General features: G+C 33.0%; 2 protein-coding genes across 3 annotated transcripts; one reads left to right on the top strand and one right to left on the bottom strand.

Moving 5' to 3' along the window:
- Positions 1-13,628: 13,628 nt before the first annotated feature.
- On the top strand, positions 13,629-17,427 carry LOC148760244 (putative disease resistance protein At1g50180). Of its 2 annotated transcripts, XR_016023081.1 has the most exons (3): positions 13,629-15,430; positions 15,901-16,597; positions 17,216-17,427. XR_016023081.1 is itself a non-coding variant. In XM_088802477.1 (2 exons), the coding sequence occupies exons 1-2, from the start codon at positions 13,785-13,787 to the stop codon at positions 17,217-17,219; spliced, it is 1,650 nt and encodes a 549-aa protein (XP_088658603.1). In that variant the 5' UTR covers positions 13,630-13,784; the 3' UTR covers positions 17,220-17,427. The 2 variants fall into 2 exon arrangements, 1 of the variants encoding a protein (XP_088658603.1); XM_088802477.1 differs by lacking the exon at positions 15,901-16,597 and having other exon boundaries at positions 13,630-15,430.
- Positions 17,428-17,779: 352 nt separating this feature from the next.
- Positions 17,780-19,412, bottom strand: LOC148760243 (protein NEDD1-like). Its single transcript, XM_088802500.1, has 4 exons — positions 19,280-19,412; positions 18,680-18,846; positions 18,250-18,426; positions 17,780-18,167 (listed from the first exon to the last, which is right to left on the bottom strand). Exons 1-4 carry the CDS (start codon positions 19,410-19,412, stop codon positions 18,060-18,062), a joined length of 585 nt encoding a protein of 194 aa, XP_088658626.1. The 3' UTR covers positions 17,780-18,059.
- Between the last annotated feature and the right edge of the window lie 246 nt (positions 19,413-19,658).

Below are 19,658 nucleotides of genomic sequence, written 5' to 3'. Positions count from 1 at the left end.
TTGTACGTAGTTGAATTAAGACTTATATGATCAAATTCTACCTTCTAACCCAAAAAGCAAATTTAAATTGCACACTTATCAATACAATTGTTTTCAAAGGGTATTTTATAACCAAAAATCAACCAAAAATAGACAAAAGGGAAATTCATTAACTAATAATCAACTACTAATTGCATAGAAAGTTTTGAATGCCAAGAGTCAATTAGACCAGTTTTTTATAAAAAAAATTTTAATTGCATATATACAAAGTTAACAACACCATTGTTATGTCATGAAAATTATTTTTTGTAATTGTATAAGTTTCCTTTGCCCAAACCAGGTTCTTATACCATGAAAAGTCTTCAACCAATTAAGTAAGAGACTTCGATCGACATACTGATAAATATACTTTGAAAAAATATTTTTTTTGACATATACCCATGGTAGCACCATTGAGTTTTTTGGTCTCAATATCGTTAGGATTTGTTAAAAGAGAATTTTTTTTTTTGAAAGTTAGTGTTTTATTGACAGAAGAGCTAAAATGCCATATTGAGTCTTAAACTTTATCTGGTAAAAGACTCCTTTTGGCATGAAAGCTAAATACAGAACTTGGAACTGTGACTACAACCCAATAAAAACGACTCAACTCCAGATGCAATCATCCTCAGAACAAAAAGAAGCAGCCCCTAACCAAAAAGAGTTAAGCTGCACCCAAGGAAACATTTGAACCAACGTACCCAAAAGACCAGTAAAAACCGAAAGAAAAAAGAACATCCATATCCAAATCAGGATCCCAGAAAATCCCTGTCATCCTCAGCAGTTGGCACACAGAACGAACCCAAAAAACTTGGAAGAGACACGAGCTTCGGCCTGCTTTATCAGATGACCCTCCACATTTTCATGAAGCTCTCGTACAGGAGGAAAAACCCTTGCTGCCCTTGCATTCTCATCAAACAGACTGGATTCATCCCTTTTGGTCAAAGATGAGATAGATCCGAGCAACCATTAAGAAGGACTAGATCAGCAAAAGCAAAAGCGAGGCCCACCGAAATCCAGTTTCTGACCAGGTTTTCTCCAACATCAATGGCGAGGAAGATCGTCAAAATGAAAAGCATCATCAACTCAGGAAATTGGGAAAGACAAACAGTGAAACCCAAGACAAGAGGAAAGGAAAAGCCTCCAAAGCACAGGGAAGGATGGGACAAATGACTCAAACTGGAAAAATGAGACGAAAGCAAAACCCTCCGGATTCAAACTGGCTCGGGGATTTCATGAGACAAAACAAAACAAACCGTGGAAAAATAAAGTAAACAAAATAGAAAAAACAAAGGAAAAAAAAGGCGATAACAAGGAGAAAGAAGCATCAGAAAACCCCCGAGGTAGACGCGGACAGACAATTTTCAACCAAATCAAACACAAGAAGGAAATTGAACCAAACTGAAGGAGAAAACGAGGATGATCAAAAACAGCGAAAAGAGAGGAATATCAAAACATAACCATTGAGGATAAAAACCACAGACTAGACAAGACCCACAAGGTAGCAAAAAAGAAAAAAAAAAACAACCTTGACACAAAAAGAGAAAGGCAAGCAAAGTTCCCAAAGTCCCAAAAAAACAGCAATCAAAAAACAAACATCCGAAAGGGAAGAGGAATTTATCATTATTCTTTCTTTTTTTTTCCTTTCATTTTAAAAGAGAATTTTTTAATAGACTCATTATTTATCATTAAACCAAATACTTAAATTCATCATTTTTTTTTCTATTTGAATAACAATTTTCCGTTATCTAATTTCTTTCTAATATGGGATTCAATTCTCACTTTCCAATTTGATAAAAATGTAAGAAAAATCATATGAACAAAATCGGGTGAAGGTCAAAACAATCCAAACTAAGCTTGAAGGCCTTTCTAAGGGTCTTCCAGCTTATGATCAAATATCTGGAGGAGAGGGGTCTAGCTCTATCTGCTAAATGCAGCAATGGTTAAGAACATAAACACATGTTAAGGAAGAGGACGTTGTTAGCTTGGAGGGTATCTACATCATTTGAGGTTAAGATCTGCTGGAACCATCATCTTGCCGCGGTCTATTGGCAAGTTGAAGAATTTACACACTTTATACCTCCTAAATGAAGTACCAACAATTCCTGATGTTTTATTCGAGTTGAGACGCTTAAGGCATATTGTATTAGGTGATATATATGATTATGTGCCTTTGTTGCTGAGGAATACTTTAAAAAATATTGAAACTTTAAAGTACATACAAGCCAAGACTTTTATTGAAAATAATGCAGTGCTCGACTTGAGTAATATTTGGAGTTTAGGAATAAGTTTTGAGAGGTCAAAAGATGTGGAGCCTATTATAAAAGCACTGATTGAATCACAACGACTTAGGTCATTGTACATGTGGTTGGAGGATTCAATCCCATATCCAGACATGGAACCCCTTTCTCATTGCCATCACCTATCAAAACTATTTTTAAGAGGGAAGTTACAAGAAGATCCACATTCGAGCCATCATCTTTTGAAATTTCTTATAATAAAAGAAAATTAAAATTTTTTTTTGATTCGATTATGAACTGACATTTTTGCTTTGGAGCTACCATGGTGTCTTTGTGTTGTTGTATTCGGAGCATCTCCCTGCTTCTGTTTCTCTGTGATGGCGTTAAGGAAATGTCCTGAACCTGGTGGTGTGCTTCTTGTGTTCCTTGTTCATCATGTCTTTGTCTCGGGTGTCTTCTGGTTGAGCTCTTTGGATTAATACAGGCTAAGCTTTAGGAAGAGTTTAACCTAAATAATTGAGAGAAAAAGGCTACCACCAATACCATGTTGTATATTAATCTTTTTCAAACGTAGTAACTTCAATTTTTGGTGTTGATTTAACATAAATATTCTTTTAAATTTAATCTTTTATGTCGGGCATTCTATTGATTTTTTTTAAAAAAAGAAGTGGGAGTAGCCCTCGCTACAATCATTAATACTTGGAACATGTTTGATGTTAGTTTCCTCCAAATTTCCTCTCGGTTTGACAAAAAAAGTATTATTTTTTTATTTAATCTTGTTTATTATTGATCTTTTTCTTTTCCCTCTGTAAAAGAAGTGGGATTAGCCCACACTACAATAAGCATACATGAGAAAGTTTGTGGAAAACAAGGTATAAGGAAAAGAGCTTTGGCTTTTGCATTAGTATAAAAAAAAAATACTTAGAGACCTAACTTTTCGTAAGAATTTTTTTTTCAAATAATAAATAGATTCATTTCAACGAGTTGGATTTAAATTTTTTTTTTTCAAATAGAAAAAATTATTTAATAAAAGAAACGCAAAATAAATCTTTTATGACATGATAATACAATTTAATTTGTTGGTAATATCATAATGTGTAAATATAATTTAAAGAACAATAATCATGAAAAATACATTATAATTAAAAAAATTTATTGTGTCTTTACAGGTAAGGTTAACTTTTTACCTTATGTTTTCTCATTATTTGACAAGTGTCATTTATATCATGAATCTATTTGTAAGTCACAAATTGTAATTTATACATCTAGAAGAAACGGGCGGATCAATTTGAAATCCTAGAAAAGAAAAGTAACTTGAATGAGCAAGAGAAATGGAAGAGGCTATTGTATCCTTAGCTATTGAAAGAATATCGAATTGACTTATTCATGAAGCTGTTTTCCTGCGTAAATGGGGATTCGACCTTCTTAAAACAGAGTAATACTCTAAAAAATAAGTAGTATTCAATGAACTATCGTTTGCTAAATGCTACTATTAAAATTTCAAGACGAAAGTTCTTCGTATCTCCATGAATGGATTTCTAAAATGAATAACTGAAGAGGAACCATCATAACATAAAACTCCTTTCTTCATCGATGCCTTCACCATTTGACATTGAACCAAAGTAAAAAAATAATTAAGGTTTTAAATCAATGTTATCACATTTCAGGTTTGGTTCCTCCAAATTTTCCTCTCGATTGGACAAATACAGTACTCATTTATATTTAATCCTCCATGTGGGTCACATATTATTGATCTTTTTCTCCTCCTTTTTAAAATGAAGTAAATCCAAAAGACAGTTCATTGAAATTGGGCCGGCCAATTTGGTCCTTTAAAACAATTGTTCCGGCCATATTATCCGTTGCCCTGTCATTGTAGAGCATGGACATAGAAAGCAAAGCAAAGCATAGCACCTAGGCCTCTTTGAATATTGTCTTATATTTGGCTAGTCCTGGTAATTCGTAGAAACTTTTAATATGCATTGATGCAAATTTGAAGACTTAATTAGTGCTTTGTTAATTATCATTATACCCCAAATTGATGATCTCATCTTTTGTTAATTATCAATAATCTTATAAGAGGGATTGATTTCTTTCCTGTTTCCTTAAGATATATGATGGTCTATAGACTAATTAAACAGCTCGAAAAACTAATCAAAGTGAACATAAATTAACAAACAGAAAAGAACAAGATATTCCTGTTTTCCAACGTCAATGCAAAATTGGCAAGCATTTTCGTAGAAATTAAAAAAAAGATTTGGACATCGGGGATCAAAACACAACCAAAGAAAGTTTTATAATTACTAGTATATTTTTATATGTGACAAGTCTCCGGTAATAAACTAATTAAATCGAGGTAGATAATAGGTTATTGTGGTTGTCAATTAGTTGAATATTTTTATATGTTTAATGCTTTGTTAATTATCATTATACCCCAATATTCAATATATTGTTATACTATTGATGATAGATACGGATACCTGCCTTGTGTCAAATGTAATTTGAAATATCTCTATTAGGTAGCCTGTCAACTACTATGAGGTGATGACAATAGTTAAAGAAAACATTGTGTCTTTGCTTAATTAGACATGTCCAATTGATTTCTTACATTATGTTTTCTTGTTACTCAATTAGAGGGGTAGGGATACTTTACCTTAGAAAAAAAATTTGGAAATCCGAACAAAGCACCATCAAAGAAAATTTTATAATTACTACTATTATTGAAGCAATTGAAAAAGTTGAATTTGAATCGGCCAATTTGATCCTTTAAAAAAATTGTACCAACCATATTGTTAGGATAGTATTGAATTGTGATTTAATTAGGATTGTTTAATTCTAATTAAATTAGTATACCTTACAAAATAGTCTTTAAATCTAGTTAGATTAGAATAACAATTCCTAATTCTATTAGGATAAGATTCCTAATTATATTAGGATAAGGTTATTGTATTTGATACTATAAAAGGATCCTATGGGTTAAAGAATAATTATCACCTAGATTTAGAGAGAGTGATTTAGGTGTACGTGGGATAAGGGTTATGAGTTTGAGACTGTTCTTGTAATCTCCTGATTTTTCTCTTAGTGAATTTTTCTCTGTTGTTGTGCCCGTGGACGTAGGTCATCAAAAGACCGAACCACGTAAATTCTTGTGTTCTTGTGGGTGTGCTTGATTTCTTTCTTTCTTTATTCTATTGATTGGGTTAGATCTTGGGCAATTCTTTAGAGATAATTCCGTAATTTCCAAACAAACTGGTATCAGAGCTTCAAGGTCTTGGGTCAATCTGAATCTCGCTATGGCAACTTCGTCGACCAAGTATGAGATTGAAAAGTTTAATGGAAGAAACGATTTTAGCTTGTGGCGTGTTAAGATGCGCGCATTGCTAGTGCAACAAGGACTGTTGAAGGCACTGAAGGGAAAAGAAAATCTTCCCTCGAATTTATCTGATGGTGAGAAAGATGACCTTATGGAAAAAGCACATAGTGCTATTCTCCTTGCTTTGTCTGATGAGGTGCTAAGAGAAGTCACGGATGAAGAATCTGCTGCTGCAGTGTGGTTTAAACTCGAAAGTATTTATATGACCAAGTCCTTGACGAATCGGCTTTATATGAAGCAACGATTGTATACTCTCAAGATGAGTGAAGGTACGTCCGTTAATACCCACATTGATGAATTTAATAGAGTTATTCTTGATTTAAAGAATATCGATGTTAAAATTGAGGATGAAGACTTTGCCCTAATTCTTTTATGTTCTTTGCCTCCATCGTATGAAAACTTCGTGGATACTATGCTATACGGCCGAGACACTCTCACTTTCGAGGATGTAAGGGCATCTTTAAATTCCAAGGAATTAAAGAAGAAAGTTGGTGGTATTCGGAATGAAAATCAAGCAGAAGGTTTGGTTGTAAATAGAGGTAGAGGTAAAGAGAAAGGCTTAGACAGAAAAAGTAAATCTAGAGCAAAAGGAAAAACTTGCTGGAATTGTGGTCAGAAAGGGCATTTTCGTCAAGATTGTACCAAATTCAAGGATGATGAAAAGTTCAATAAGTCTGAGAATACTGCAAACGTGGTTGGAGATGACTTTGATACTTTTGAGGAAACTGATAATGTTCTTGCAATTACTAATTGTAACCTGATGGATACATGGATCTTGGATTCGGCTTGTTGCTTTCATATATGTCCTAGGCGTGATTGGTTTACAACTTATCAATCTGTTGATATGGGCACTGTACAATTAGGAGATGATTTCTCTCTCTCAGTTGTTGGGATTGACACAATTCGAATCAAGATGTTTGACGTAGGTCATCAAAAGACCGAACCACGTAAATTCTTGTGTTCTTGTGGGTGTGCTTGATTTCTTTCTTTCTTTATTCTATTGATTGGGTTAGATCTTGGGCAATTCTTTAGAGATAATTTCGCAATTTCCCAACACATATTATATTCGATAAGTCTTTGATAATAAACTAATTAAATCGAGGTAGATAATATGTCATTGTCATTGTCAATTAGTTGAATATTTTTTATCAAGCGAAGCAAATTTGAAGTCTTAATGCTTTGTTGATTATTGTTATTGTCGATGATAAGTATGGATAGCTACCATTTGTCAGTTAATTTGGACAATATAGTTTGAAATATCTCCATTGATCATGTCCAATGGAAAATGTACGAGGTGATACATCTAAAGCTAATACGTATAGAAATTAAGAAAATTGTGTAGAAACAAGCTTATCAGTTTGTAATCCTAGGAAAAGAAGAGTAATTTGAATCAGCAGCTGAAATGTAAAATAATTAGCTTCCTCCAAAATTTTCTTCGGTTTGACAAAAACTAGTATTTTTTAATTTAATCTTTTATTTTGACCATATTATTGTTTAAAAAAAAAAAACAAATGAAAGTAGCCTACACTACAATCATGATCACTAATGTTGTATAAAATAATAATACTTGGAACATGATTCATGTTAGCTTAGCTTCCTCCAAATTTCCTCTCGATTTCACAGAACACAGTATTCTTTTTTAAAAGAAGTGGGAGTAGCCCCACTCTACACTAAGCATATATGAGAAAGTTTGTGGCAAAGAAATACAAGGAAAAATGCTTTGCCTTTTGCATTAGTAAAAAACAAAAAATTGCTTAGAGCCCTAACTTTTTCTAAAAGACTATCCAAACTTTTGGCTTAACATTAAATATATGTATTCCAAAGAGTTAGGTTTGAATTTCTTTTCAAATAAAACAAATTATTTGATAAAAAAAATACGAAATAGATCTTTCATATCACAAGAATGTAATTTGATTTTTTGATGATACAATAATGCGTAAATATCATTTAATGAACAATAATCATGAAAAATACAATATAATTAAAAAAATATTGTACATTATGATTTCTTATTCTTGGATAAGTGTAATTTATATGAAGATTCTATTTGCAGTTCACAAATTGTAAAAGATAAGATAGTAGTGACATAGTAAAAATGCTCAAGCAATTTTGCTTGCCATCTCTCTATTCCCGGCTCAAGACTTAGATTGAGTTTCTTTGTAGTAGCCAAAATTCAGGATGTGATTTATATTGTACCACCTCAAGGAATGTATGAATTAATGCTTGAATCAGCAAAAAATAATATATGCTTCCTATAATTTAATTTATTAGAATATGAGTGAATAAGAGTTTTTTTAGATTTGGTTTTAAGAATTTTTAGACTCTTTTAACAATTTTTACACCAAAAAGAGAAAATCATTTAGTTTCGTCTTCAATTATTTATTATAGGTATGAATACTTGGGCAATGAAATTGAAATACTCTATGGGATAGCCTATTAATTAACTATATTCAATTTTAAAACGTTCTTTTTCTTTACTTATTATATAGTTAGTTGGCCATGTCTAATGGAAAATGTAGGAGGTCGTTGGTATATATTCAACTTAAGCTGGAAGTATATATTTCTTTTTATCTTGGCTACCTTTCTGTTCTAAATTATTTGCTTATCCAAAGAAAAAAAGAAGCAAAAGATTAAAGAAAGAGGCGACTTGTGTGTGGTATTCAACTTCCGCATTGTTTTGTGTTATTAAGCTTTGGGTTTTTGCTTAATTTGTGCTGCAAATAAAGTAAATCCAAAGACAATTGAGTTATTCAATGATACATGGGAATCACAAATATTGACTAAAGTTTATATAATTAATTATGCGCATGCACATGCAAAGCTCCCTATGTGCTCCCCATTTGAGGCAACTTCTCATTGCTGCCTGTGTTGCGAAAGCTGTCACTTTCTGGGCTTATTGGTTTAGGTATATATAATTAATTAACGTCCGGCAAAGCTACCACGATGAAGGTAAGATTTGGAATTAAATAAAGATAATAAACTAAAATATTTATATTTGTTTCTATATCTTAACGTAAATTAATATTCGTGTTATTAATAAAAGATGTTAATATATAAGCATATTGTTTAAAATTTTGATTCAATTTATTCATAATAAAGATCTGCTAGTAATTATCATTAATTTAATATTTTTATTTTTATTCACTATAGTTATATCATTATTGCTGTAATTTTAATAATATTATTATGTAATAATTATATAAATATTTTAAATGAATTATACATAAAACACCTCCCTGGGATTAATGCTTTGGATCATGGGATTGTACCAGATCAGTTGGCCTTTCTCAGTCTTGATATAAAACAATTCTTTCTTCTTTTATCTTTTTCCTAATGTTGGGTTTTGTACTTGACCCTAACAAAGAATACCCCGATTTGTCATTTCTCCTCCCTTCCTTCTCTCTCTCCCAACAGCCTGTGTCTTGTCAATTTAGGCAAGTTCAAGTACCCAGCTACAGCTAATGCTGTAAGCTTTGAGATGAATTAATGTATCAGTCTTTTTTCAATGATGTTTAGCTTTGAAATTGATTACTGGCATTTTGATATGTTATATAATCATATCATATTTTTTAAGCTTTACATGTTATGTTGTAGGCTTTAATGCTTACTAGTTTCTTCTCTCCTCCCCCTTTGATTGACTAGGTCCGTCCCCTTTGATTGACTAGGTCCTTGTAGAACTGGTTCCTTTGATCTAATTATGGGTGATTTCTTGAGATGAATCATGAGTATCACTTCATCTCCTCTTCATTCCTAGTGAGGCAATGTCTCTTTGTGTATTCAGGAGTCTTTGTGTATTCAGGAGTATCACATTCGAGCCATCATGTTTTGAAATTTCTACCAGCAAACATTGCCTCATTTTTGCCAAGTTATTCTTGAGATTAATTTGTATTTTTTTCCCTTGATAATTGAATCTAATGACCAAATGCATTTTAGAAATGAATAGCTGTGAGTTTGAATGAACCGATTGTTATTCTGTAGGTTTCAATTTAATGCTTATGTTGGTGCAGAGGATAACAAATAATATTTCATTCTATCTTATTTTCGCAACCTTTCCCTTCTAAATTCTTTACTTATCCAAAGAAAAAGCAAGAGGCAACTTGTGTATGGTATTCAAGCCAGGACTTCCACATTGTTTTGTGTTACTGACGCTTTGGGTTTTCGCCTAATTTGTGCTGTAATTAAAGTAAATCCAAAGACAATTGAAAAAGATGGAAGAAATTCAGTTATTCAATGTTTCCCATATATATAATTAATTATGCATTTAATCATTGTTAGGTTTTGGTAATTACTGCTTTCAGACAATCTTTAGGATTATTATATTAAATAATTTTTTTAATGAATTAAATTTCATATCATTAACAGTAAACTATCAATCAATTTTATTTATTGTACATTGAACTTTATTTTTTTGCGGAAATCTACATTGGATATTATTCATATCATTAATTTTATTGATTGCATTTGAATTACAATATATTTATTGTACCTCTCTAAGATTCCTTATATAGGTAGCTATTTCAATTTTTTATTAAGAAATACTATTCATTATGATCTTTCTTTGTAATATGGGATTCAATTCCCACTTCCAATTTGATAAAAATGTAGGAAAAGTCACAATTTCAATTTCTTTTCCATAATAATTGACAAATGGTAATATGATTAATGACCCAAAATATGAATTTAACCATAAAAAAGGGAAAAGCCCAAGATAAGGGGCATCCAATTTGTCAATTGACATGGCCAAAATTTTCTGACATCCCAATTTCTTATATAATAGAAAAATAAACAAAAATCTGATTCGATTATCAGTTCTCATTTTAATGCAGAAATAGAAAACCAATTAAATTTTTTAACCCATAGAATATGTTACAACTTGTAGCTTGGAAAGATTGTGCTTGACTTGTGACTTTATGACCAAATTCTACAAGAAAAGAAAAGGAAAAATCTTCTTCTGATTCGATTATCAATTGTCATTAAATATTCAAATAAAAAACAATTGAAAATTTTCTAACCCAAACAATAAGCTACAATTGTAGTGATATATGACTTAGAGACATCACTTTCTTTTATTACTAGTTTGTTGCCTGTGCGATGTGTTTGAGATGGTAATTTTTTTTTTCAATTGAGTTGAGAATACTTTGTAACATAGATATGTAATAGTAATTATATTATCATAAATATTATTTTACAAAATATGTAACTATTGTTATTGTAGCCATCATTGTGGTATTTGTAGTGGTGTTTCGATACAAAAAAACACCAATAAACATTTTCACGATAAAACAAAATCTTAAATAAAATCTTAAAACTTATATTAGAATATGTAGTATTCAATCTCTCTTAAGATTCTATCTTTAACTAGTTGATCTGCATAACTTTTCATTAATTGCATTTAACGCTAAAAAATAAAATATGTAGTAACTCAATCTCTATCAAAACTCTATTTTTGGCTAGCTGATATACACCACTTAACATTAATTACATTTAACACTTGAAAAATAGAATATGTAGTAACACAGTCTCTCTCAAAACCTTATTTTAGCTAGCTGATATATACCAATTTACATTAGTTACATTTAGCATTGAAAAATGATATGGGAGTAATAAATAATAGAATAAAAAAATTAATTTTTGTAAATAATTAAGTATAAAAAGTCAAAGAAAAATCTAATCCACACTCAGCCCCAAACCTCAAGCTCACGCTTAAAAACCCAACCATAAACCAATCCCATTTGGTCTCAAGCCCATGCCTCAACAACCACGTATCTAACCAAAAACCCTATTAAGTGTCAAGCCAAAAATCCTTTAAGACTTCCTTTAAATATAACAAACCTTTTTTATTATTCGTAATTTTCAATGTCCAACCTATTGTAAAAAGTTTACATGAGATTATTTATTAGTTTAAATAGGGTATTCAGATGCAAGTAAGTGTTTTCTTTGTTTTTTTTTTTCATAATAAAGTTGATTTAATGATCTGAAGTTGTATAATCAGTTACGTGCTTGTTTGCTGATGATGAAGCAAAAGAGTGTAACTATACAAATTATAGTATTTCTTTTTGCTTCTTATTTTTCTCTTAACTTTTTTCTCTTGTGTATAAATTTTAGATGATAAAATAGACTTGAAATGAGATATTCCTGTAATGTCAAATTTTATATGTATTTAAAAGAAAACATGTTGAATGATGTAAAAAACTTTGAAAATACTCAGTTTGAAAATTTTATGAGATTTGTGTAATGGCTATCATAAAAAAATACTGATATGTAAGTAAGCAAACTCGTTTTTGGGATTTAATGGATTTAGTTGTTAAGAATTTTCTTTTTATATTTTTAATAAATTTATAAAGTGAGATTGACATCAAATAGTTAAATCTGTATAGATATCATTTCACCTCTCATGGCTGTTGGATTTGGGCTTTATAGTTGATTTTGTCTTTCAAGCAATATCATTGCAAGTGTCAAGCAGGGAAGCTCTTTGGAGTTTTCTTTAAATATGGTTATAAATGTTGGCAATCATAACTAATTAAATAAAAAATATTAATGTTTGGTTTTCTATTTTGAGCATGAAATGTGAAGATTTGATCTGTGAAACTCCCAGGAATTCTCAGCATGTTTCATTGTCTTGGGAAGTTTGCCACTGATTTGCCAGAGCAGGGATGGCAGTAAGCTTAGTGTCAAGCAAAAAAGCCCTATGGATTTATAACTTAGTAACCGGAAAAGACTGTGGTTGACTTGGTCAAATTCTACCATGTAACCCTAAAAAGCAAATTTAAATTACACTCTTAACAATTCAATTGTTTTTAATTAAATCCATATTTTACCCTATGTCTTTTAATTTTTTTATCTAATTAAAAATAATATATGCTTTCCCCCTATCATTTATTTTATTAGCGAATGACTGAAAAATAGAAAGAAACTTATTAGATTTAATTCAAGTTTTCGATTCTTTTAACAAATTTTACCTCAAAAAGGAACTTATCAGGTCTTTGAATTTATAACTAAAAACAAGTGGTTGAGCTGCCGATATTGACAATTGGGACAGCTTTAATACGTTGTTATTAATGGTGATAGGTATGGATACCTACCTTATGACAGTTTCTTGGTCAATTTCTGGGGCAATGTAATTGAAATGTCTATCTTAGGCAACTTGTGTATGGTTTTCAAAGTCAGGGCTTCCACATTGTTTTGAGTTATCGAAGCTTTTGGGTTTGTGCTGCTGATTTAACAAAAGAAACACAGAATGAATATTTTATAATACGATAAACGCATAATCTCACTTTTTAATGATATCATAATGGTAAATATCATTAAATGAATAATTAAAGATTTAAATAAACATTAAGTGCTTAAGATTTGATACTAATAACGAAAAATTTACTGGACATATATATCTTCTTGAACTCGGAACATGCTTCATGTTAGCTTCCTCTAGATTTCCTCTCAGCTTGACAAAAACAGTAATCATTTTATTAAGTTTTCTATGCATTGATTTTTTTTTATTTTTAGTTTTTAAAAGATGTGGGTGTATCCCACACTACAATAGATCTTTTATGACATGATAATATCATAACACATAAATAACATTTAATGAACAATAATCAAGAAAAATATAGTAAAATTAAAAAATATATTGGGTCTTTACCCACATGGTTAATGTCTTGCATTATGTTTTCTCACTCTTTGACAAGTGCCTATTTGCAGTTCACAAATGGTAAAAACGCTAAAGCAATTTTGCTTGTTATCTCCATTCCGGGCTCATGGCTCAGATTAAATCACTTCATTTAAACACCAATAACAGGTAACCTAGTATTGGACTTTCTTAAAACAGAGTAATTCTCTATTCGATAATTATCCTCAGGGTGGGGATATTAATCCACCCACAGTGCAAGTTGGGATTGAATTCAATAATTACTAGTGGACAAGAAAGTAAGGAAAGAGATTCCTTCTCCTTTTGCTTTTCTTGTCCAATGTCAAATAGACAACAGGCTTCCACACCTTTTGATAAAGACAAATAGAAAAATCGAAACCCAAACAAAAGCAATGAGAAAAGGGTATCAATTTAGTCAAGTATAGCTACCAGCTAAAACTAATTCATGTACAAGAAACAGGCGGATCAGTTTGAAATCTTGAAAAAAGAAGAGTAATTTCAATCAGCAGGAGAAATGGCAGATGCTATTGTGTCCTTAGCTATTGAAAGAATATCGGATTTACTCATTCATGAGGCTGTTTTCCTGCGTGGAGTTCGTGAGGAAGTGGAGGGCCTCAAGGCTGAACTGGAGCGGATGAAGAGCTCCTTGGAGGATGCAGACAGTAGGCAAGATCAAAATAAGCTTAACCGCACTTTGGTGAGACAAATCAGAGATCTTGCTTATGAAGCAGAAGATGTTATTGACGACTCTATTCTTCATGCCGCACATCAGAGGGGCTTTCATGGAATCATCAAGAAATTCACCAAGCCTTCTCATTTGCACAAAATTGGGGTGAAGGTCAAAGGAATCCAGACTAAGCTTGAAAGCATTTCTAAGAGTCTTCCGGCTTATAATCGGATATCTGGAACAGAGGGGTCTAGCTCTGTTTTCGAGATGCAGCAGCGGTTTAGGAGAACATATACACATGTTGAGCAAGAGGATGTTGTTAGCTTGGAGGATACCACAAAAGAGGTTTTGGCTCAGTTGATGACAGAAGAAGATAGACTTCATGTCGTTGTTTCTATAGTCGGCATGGGGGGCATAGGTAAGACCACTCTGGCAAAAAAGGTTTATAAGCACGATGATGTGAAACGACATTTTGATTGTTGTGCTTGGGCTTTTATATCTCAACAGTGTATGCCAAGAGAAGTTTTGCATGATCTCCTCTTAAAACTTCTCTCGCCTTCTAAAGAAGAAAGGGAGCTAATCGATAAACTGAAAGAGCATGAGTTGGTGAAAAAGCTTTATGATGTCTTGAAAGAAAAACGGTATTTGGTGGTTCTTGATGATATCTGGAGAAGTGAAGATTGGGACAATTTTAAACCTGCTTTTCCACGAGGAAGAAAGGGGAGCAAAATTTTATTCACAACACGCCACAAGGACTTGGCATTGCATGCCGATCCTTGCAACTCCCCAGTAGAGGTTCGATTTCTTACCGAGGATGAAAGTTGGAAGCTTTTTAAAATGAAAGCATTCCCAGGAAAGAAGACAGACTTTCATGCTTGCCCAGAAGAATTGGAGATTCTAGGAAGAGAGATGGTGAAAAAATGTGGAGGTCTACCTTTGGCAATTGCTGTTTTAGGAGGCTTGCTGGCAACAAAAAAGTCACCAGCTCAGTGGGAGATGGTTCACAGCGACATTAATGCGCACTTGAACAAGTTCCAACAAGAAGATCATCGCTATGGTGGAGTGAATGGGATTTTGGCTTTAAGTTATAATGAGTTACCCTTTCATTTAAAACCATGCTTCTTATATCTTGGGCATTATCCAGAAGATTGGGAGATCTCAAAAAAAGAACTCATTCGATTATGGATTGCTGAAGGTTTCATTTCACCATCATGGAAAAGCGGGGAAATGTTGATGGAGGATGTAGCTGAACAATTCCTGGAACAGCTAATAAATAGATGTTTGGTTCAAGTTGGTAAGAGAGACCATAGAGGAACAGGTGTGAAAACATGTCACGTACATGATCTCTTGAGGGACCTGTGCGTGAAAAAAGCTCAAGAGGAGAATTTCTTAGAAATTATTCAGCCACCATCGAACGAAAGCGATGGTAATTCTCTTCATGTGACTTTGACAGCATCTATGGCACGAAGAATTGCTATTCATCCTAGCAAAAGGTATGTTTCATTGGAAGGAAAATATTCAAATTTACGCACTCTTTTGCTCTTTCAGAATGAAAAATTGATAAAATTACATATTTCAAAATGTAATGATTTTAAATTTTTAAGGGTGTTGAATCTTGTGAGAAATAATATGCTGTCCAAGTGGTATGTGTCAAGTGAAATTGGTAATCTATATCATTTGAGGTATTTGAGGTTAAGATCTGTTGGAACCATCATCTTGCCACGGTCTATTGGCAAGTTGAAGAATTTACACACTTTATACCTCATAAATGAAGTACCAAGAATTCCTGATGTTTTATTTAGGTTGAGACGCTTGAGGCATATCGTAGTAGGCAATCTAGGTAATTTTGTGCCTTTGTTGCTGAGGGATATTTTAAAAAATATTGAAACTTTAAAGTACATAGAGAGCAAGAGTTTAATTGAAAATAATGCAGTGCTCGACTTGACTAATATTCGGAGTTTAGGAATAAGTTTTGAGAGATCAAAAGATGTGGAGCCTATCCTAAAAGCACTGATTAAATCACAACGCCTTGGGTCATTGTACATGCGGTTAGAGGATTCAATCCCATACCCAAACTTGGAAGCCCTTTCTCATTGCCATCACCTATCAAAACTATTCTTAAGAGGGAAGATGCAAGAAGATCCACATTCGAGCCATCATAGTCTGAGATTTCTGCCGGCAAACATTGTCAAGTTGACTTTGTGGGATTGTGAGATGAAGCAGGATCCAATGGCTGTATTGGGAAAGCTGCCGCATTTGAGGACTCTCAACTTATCGGAGTACTCATATAGAGGGACTAAAATGGTTTGCTCTGCCAACGAATTTCTTCAACTTGATTGTCTTGTTATTTGGCATTTAAAAGAATTAGAAGAGTGGCAGATAGAAGAAGGCGCAATGCCACGTCTCCGGAGCTTAAGTCTGGTTTTGGTTTCAAATTTGAGGAGTTTCCCGGAAGGGTTAAGATATATTACTGCTCTCCAAGAAATGAAATTATACGGAATGAAGAGGTCATTGGTAGAGAGGATTCAAGTGATAGATGGAAGAGAAGGAGAGGATTTCTCTAATGTGCGCCACATACCCTCCATCCAAATAATGGAGACGCTGGAAGATTGAACCCTCTAACTTTGCAATTTCAAATCCTCAAATCAAAGTAATTGGAGGTGAGTTAGATATTTATATGATAATCTTTTTCGTTTTGATTTGGGTCTATCCTTTTCATAAGAGATGATGCCATTTTGTTCTTGGTGTAGTTAAATCTAATTGGCTCAGAAATGTACCATGCCAATAAGAGCAACATGGGGATCACCTAGATTTGCTTTTCGATTGTTTGAGAGTTTAATTTGTATTTTTTGCTTTTTGATTATTTGAAAGTTTAATTTGTATTTTTACAAATGAATTGCTGTGAGTTTGAATGAACCAATTGTTAAAAAATTTTAGATTTTCACAAGAGAAGATTATCCACTTGTTTGCTAGCACTTGAAAGGCAAAAGCTACTCAAAGTTCTGTTTTCTGAATTTGTTCCTTTGTGTTCCACTCTCAATGAGACAGCAAGAGGGCTTGGTGAAACTGGAAATTCTAAGAAAGCAGCTGCTTGTCATCTCTTTCTTGTTCAATATAGGATTCCTACCTTATGAGATAACATAGAGGAAGAGTCTTTGCTTTTCTGCTTCTTTAATTATCTAAAATGCTGCTTATATTATGTTAAAATTTTGATAATTTTTTTTTTATTTGGGTCTATCCTTTTCATAAGAGATGATGCCATTTTCTTCTTGGTGTAGGTAAATCTAATTGGCTCAGAAATGTACCATGCCAATAAGAGCAACATGGGGATCACCTGGATTTGCTTTTTGATTGTTTGAGAGTTTAATTTGTATTTTTTGCTTTTTGATTGTTTGAAAGTTTAATTTGTATTTTAGAAATGAATTGCTGCGAGTTTGAATGAACCAATTGTTAAAAAATTTTAGATTTTCACAAGAGAAGATTATCCACTTGTTTGCTAGCACTTGAAAGGCAAAAGCTACTCAAAGTTCTGTTTTCTGAATTTGTTCCTTTGTGTTCCACTCTCAATGAGACAGCAAGAGGGCTTGGTGAAACCGGAAATTCTAAGAAAGCAGCTGCTTGTCATCTCTTTCTTGTTAAATATAGGATTCCTACCTTCTGAGATAACATATAGGAAGAGTCTTTGCTTTTCTGCTTCTTTAATTATCTAAAATGCTGCTTAAATTATGTTAAAATTTTGATGATATTAGTACGAAAAATAAGATGATTAAAGGGAAAAAAATATAAACAGAAGGATTCATATAAAATTTATGTAATCTATCATTCACGTTGAAACAGGAAACTTGATGTACAGAGACAACTCTGTTAGAAATTAGAAGCTTCATTTTTCAATCAACTGAGAGGCATTTCTATACATGTTTCAAAAACCAATCTCTTAGCCTCATATTTGTACTCTTTTTTGTGATATTTTACACATTTCTGCACAAACAATTGCTAAAGAAGCAATTTTACTTTAACATGAGACAAGCCTACCGATGAAGCATAAATCGTAAAAAATGAAACAGTGAGGAGATCAAAGGAGACATTGGCTAACCGAGCACAGTAATGCTATTTAGTCGTAGCTCAAAGCAATTGACGAATCTGCTGATTTTCTTTCCGGAGAGACTGAACCTCTTTCATCAGTTCAGCTTGGTTCTCAAGAATGGAGCTCATCACACGGGACATTTCCATCTGTCAAATGTTCCACAAATTAGAGCTGAGAATATTCACGTGAAAGCCAGAGCAATATGTAAAAGAGAAAATAGGCAGATACCTCCTGCATGTGGAATTGTCTTAAAATTTCAATATGAAGGTTCCTCATATCTCCATGAATGGATTTCTGAAATAAATCAAGGGTTTCTTCAAGAGTACGTTGAAATAGCTGAGGAGTAAAGTTACTTCCTTGCCGGGGATCTGGTTGAGGAGCCTTGTGGGGTTGCAATGTTCCTCCCTGTTAGAGACAGAATCAATGAACCATCATCAATAAAGAAAACTACGAAATCATAGAAAAACATGAAAATGCTTCTTCATGGATGTCTTCACCATTTCAAATGTAAATGACAGCAGAAAATTTCAAACAGTGAAACCATCCATGATGACCTAGCAGGAAGATTACTCAAGCTAGACCTCCACTCTAAAAGCAAACTATCATACGAGAAATTAAGGGTGAAACCAACAATTATTAACCAAACCAGGTTTCATACATGCATAGCCAGTAGAAATCCGGATTCCACAGCAGCCAATGAATCAGAACTCGACAACAAGCTACTCAACAACTCTTCTCTGGTTTCAGCTCCTGTTTTCTTTGTTTTTGGAGAAGCCACCAAATAAGATGTTCCATCATTGAAGGATTCAATCCCATAACCCCTTTCTCATTGCCATCACCTATCAAAACGTTTTTTTTATTGGAAAAGTGATTTTTATTTATCACAACACCAACATGCCATTTCAAGTCTTAATCTTAGTTGCAAAAGACTCTTCATGACATAAATTGGAGCTGGTGAGGGCATTTGTACAATTTCCAAAAGAGGTTTGCTACTCAGAAGGATGGTAGCATTACAAGAAACAGGACCTAAAAAAACTAAAAATCTACACAAAACAAGCATTCTGCTCAACATCAAAACCTTTGGAGCCTACATAAAAAACATCTCAGTCGCTACTCAGACACAAAAGATCGATTCAAAAGGGAAGCAACCTTAGCTTGCTAGTAGAGAAAAGAGGAATCCCACATTCAAAAGAGGGTTCCCATAAACCTTAGATAGCTATTTTTAGGGGGGAAGATACGAGAAGATCCACATTCGAACCATCATGTTTTGAAATTTCTGCCAGCAAACATTGTCCAGTTAAGTTTGTGGTATCGTGAGATGAAGCAGTATCCAAGGGCTGTATTGGGAAAGCTGCCTCATTTGAGGACTCTTTGCTTAGGGCCTTACTCATATACAGGGACTAAAATGGTTTGCTTTGCGAATGATTTTCTTCAACTTTATTATGTTGCAATTTGGAATCCATAAAAATTAGAAAAGTGGTAGATAAAAGAAGGCGCAATGCCACTGTTTGGGAATTTAAGTCTGGAATGGGTTTCAAATTTAAAGATTTTTCTAGAAAGGTTGAGGTATATTATAGCTTTCCAAGAAATGGAATTAAGCTACTTGAAAAGGCCATTGATAGAGAGGATTCAAGTGA

Source organism: Theobroma cacao, chromosome 10, assembly GCF_053813885.1.
Source record: "Theobroma cacao isolate CCN51 chromosome 10, ASM5381388v1, whole genome shotgun sequence".
Classification (NCBI taxonomy): domain Eukaryota; kingdom Viridiplantae; phylum Streptophyta; class Magnoliopsida; order Malvales; family Malvaceae; genus Theobroma; species Theobroma cacao.
The sequence above is the reverse complement of the archived record's forward strand: the minus strand, read 5'-3'. Positions and strand labels throughout refer to the sequence as shown.

Excerpts from the sequence above, each read along its gene's own strand:
- LOC148760244 (XM_088802477.1), top strand. The coding sequence starts at position 13,785 with ATGGCAGATGCTATTGTGTCCTTAGCTATTGAAAGAATATCGGATTTA.
- LOC148760243 (XM_088802500.1), bottom strand. The coding sequence starts at position 19,412 with ATGAGTAAGGCCCTAAGCAAAGAGTCCTCAAATGAGGCAGCTTTCCCA. Across the intron at positions 18,847-19,279 it reads AGAAATTTCAAAACATGATG|AAAGGGGTTATGGGATTGAA; the intron begins GTTCGAATGTGG and ends GATGGCAATGAG. Across the intron at positions 18,168-18,249 it reads GACAATTCCACATGCAGGAG|ATGGAAATGTCCCGTGTGAT; the intron begins GTATCTGCCTAT and ends AACATTTGACAG.